Source organism: Chanodichthys erythropterus, chromosome 22 (assembly GCF_024489055.1).
Source record: "Chanodichthys erythropterus isolate Z2021 chromosome 22, ASM2448905v1, whole genome shotgun sequence".
NCBI classification, from domain to species: Eukaryota; Metazoa; Chordata; class Actinopteri; order Cypriniformes; family Xenocyprididae; genus Chanodichthys; species Chanodichthys erythropterus.
In genome coordinates, this window is record NC_090242.1 from 37023883 (window position 1) to 37024781 (window position 899).

The window sequence follows — 899 nt, forward strand, 5'->3', positions numbered from 1 at the left end:
TTATGTAATGTAATTAGGAATTAGTAATGGACTACAATTTGTAAGTAATCTACACTGTGTATTATTACTAATTTATTGTAAATGAGTGTCACGAGCTCCAGTGATGTGTTTGTTGGCGTGCGCACTCGTGGAATATCATGCCCATAAAAGGAGTGGTGCGCCGGAACCATTTAATACTGCGCGGGGGTTCGCGCTTCACTTCATGATATCCTGACGAATTAATGTTTACTTATTAAAATGCCCTGTAAACTCTCGAACAACACGATTCTATAGTTTAATATATAGTTTAATTGTGTCTGATTCAGTAGTCTGAAACACCGCGCATCAGTTGTCCAGCCTCTTGAGTGGACGCGTCCGCGGAGCTCCATTCTGCGCGTGAGCTCGCGTCAGTCAAACAGAGTGCGCGTGGATCTTCATCTGAAGTCACGTTCATGTGATCGATCGCGTCATCATGAGCGACCGAATCCCGGTGGCTCGGAGCGGACAGTACCAACCGAGAATGACCGGATCGAGCAGGTGAGAAAACTCTGTCCGGATGATCTCAAACACATCCTCAAAGTGTGCAAACACTCAATAAACACACACACACACACACACACGGGAAACCGGCAAATGTGGATAAAAGGGGTTAGAAATGAAATTAACGACTCTTGGAATAAATTAATACAAACTATGAAGTGACAACATGTGTAAATATTTACATATAAACGTAAATAAGTGTTCGAGTCAGATGTGTGACTGACATAATCCGATTTAAACCATATTACTGTCAAATTTATTGTCAGTGTGTTAGTGATTTGTGTTTTAGACACACACACACACACACACACACACACACACACACACACACACACACACACACACACACACACACACACACACACACACACACACACCCA

General features: G+C 42.6%; 1 protein-coding gene across 1 annotated transcript in view; it reads left to right on the forward strand.

The window, feature by feature from the left end:
* The first annotated feature begins 380 nt into the window (after positions 1 to 380).
* Positions 381 to 899, forward strand: part of aff1 (AF4/FMR2 family, member 1) — a 22635-nt gene continuing 22116 nt past the window's right edge. The window contains exon 1 of the mRNA XM_067376544.1: positions 381 to 516. Coding sequence (XP_067232645.1) covers positions 452 to 516 — 65 coding nt within the window. The 5' untranslated portion in view covers positions 381 to 451. The remainder of the gene's footprint in view (positions 517 to 899) is intronic.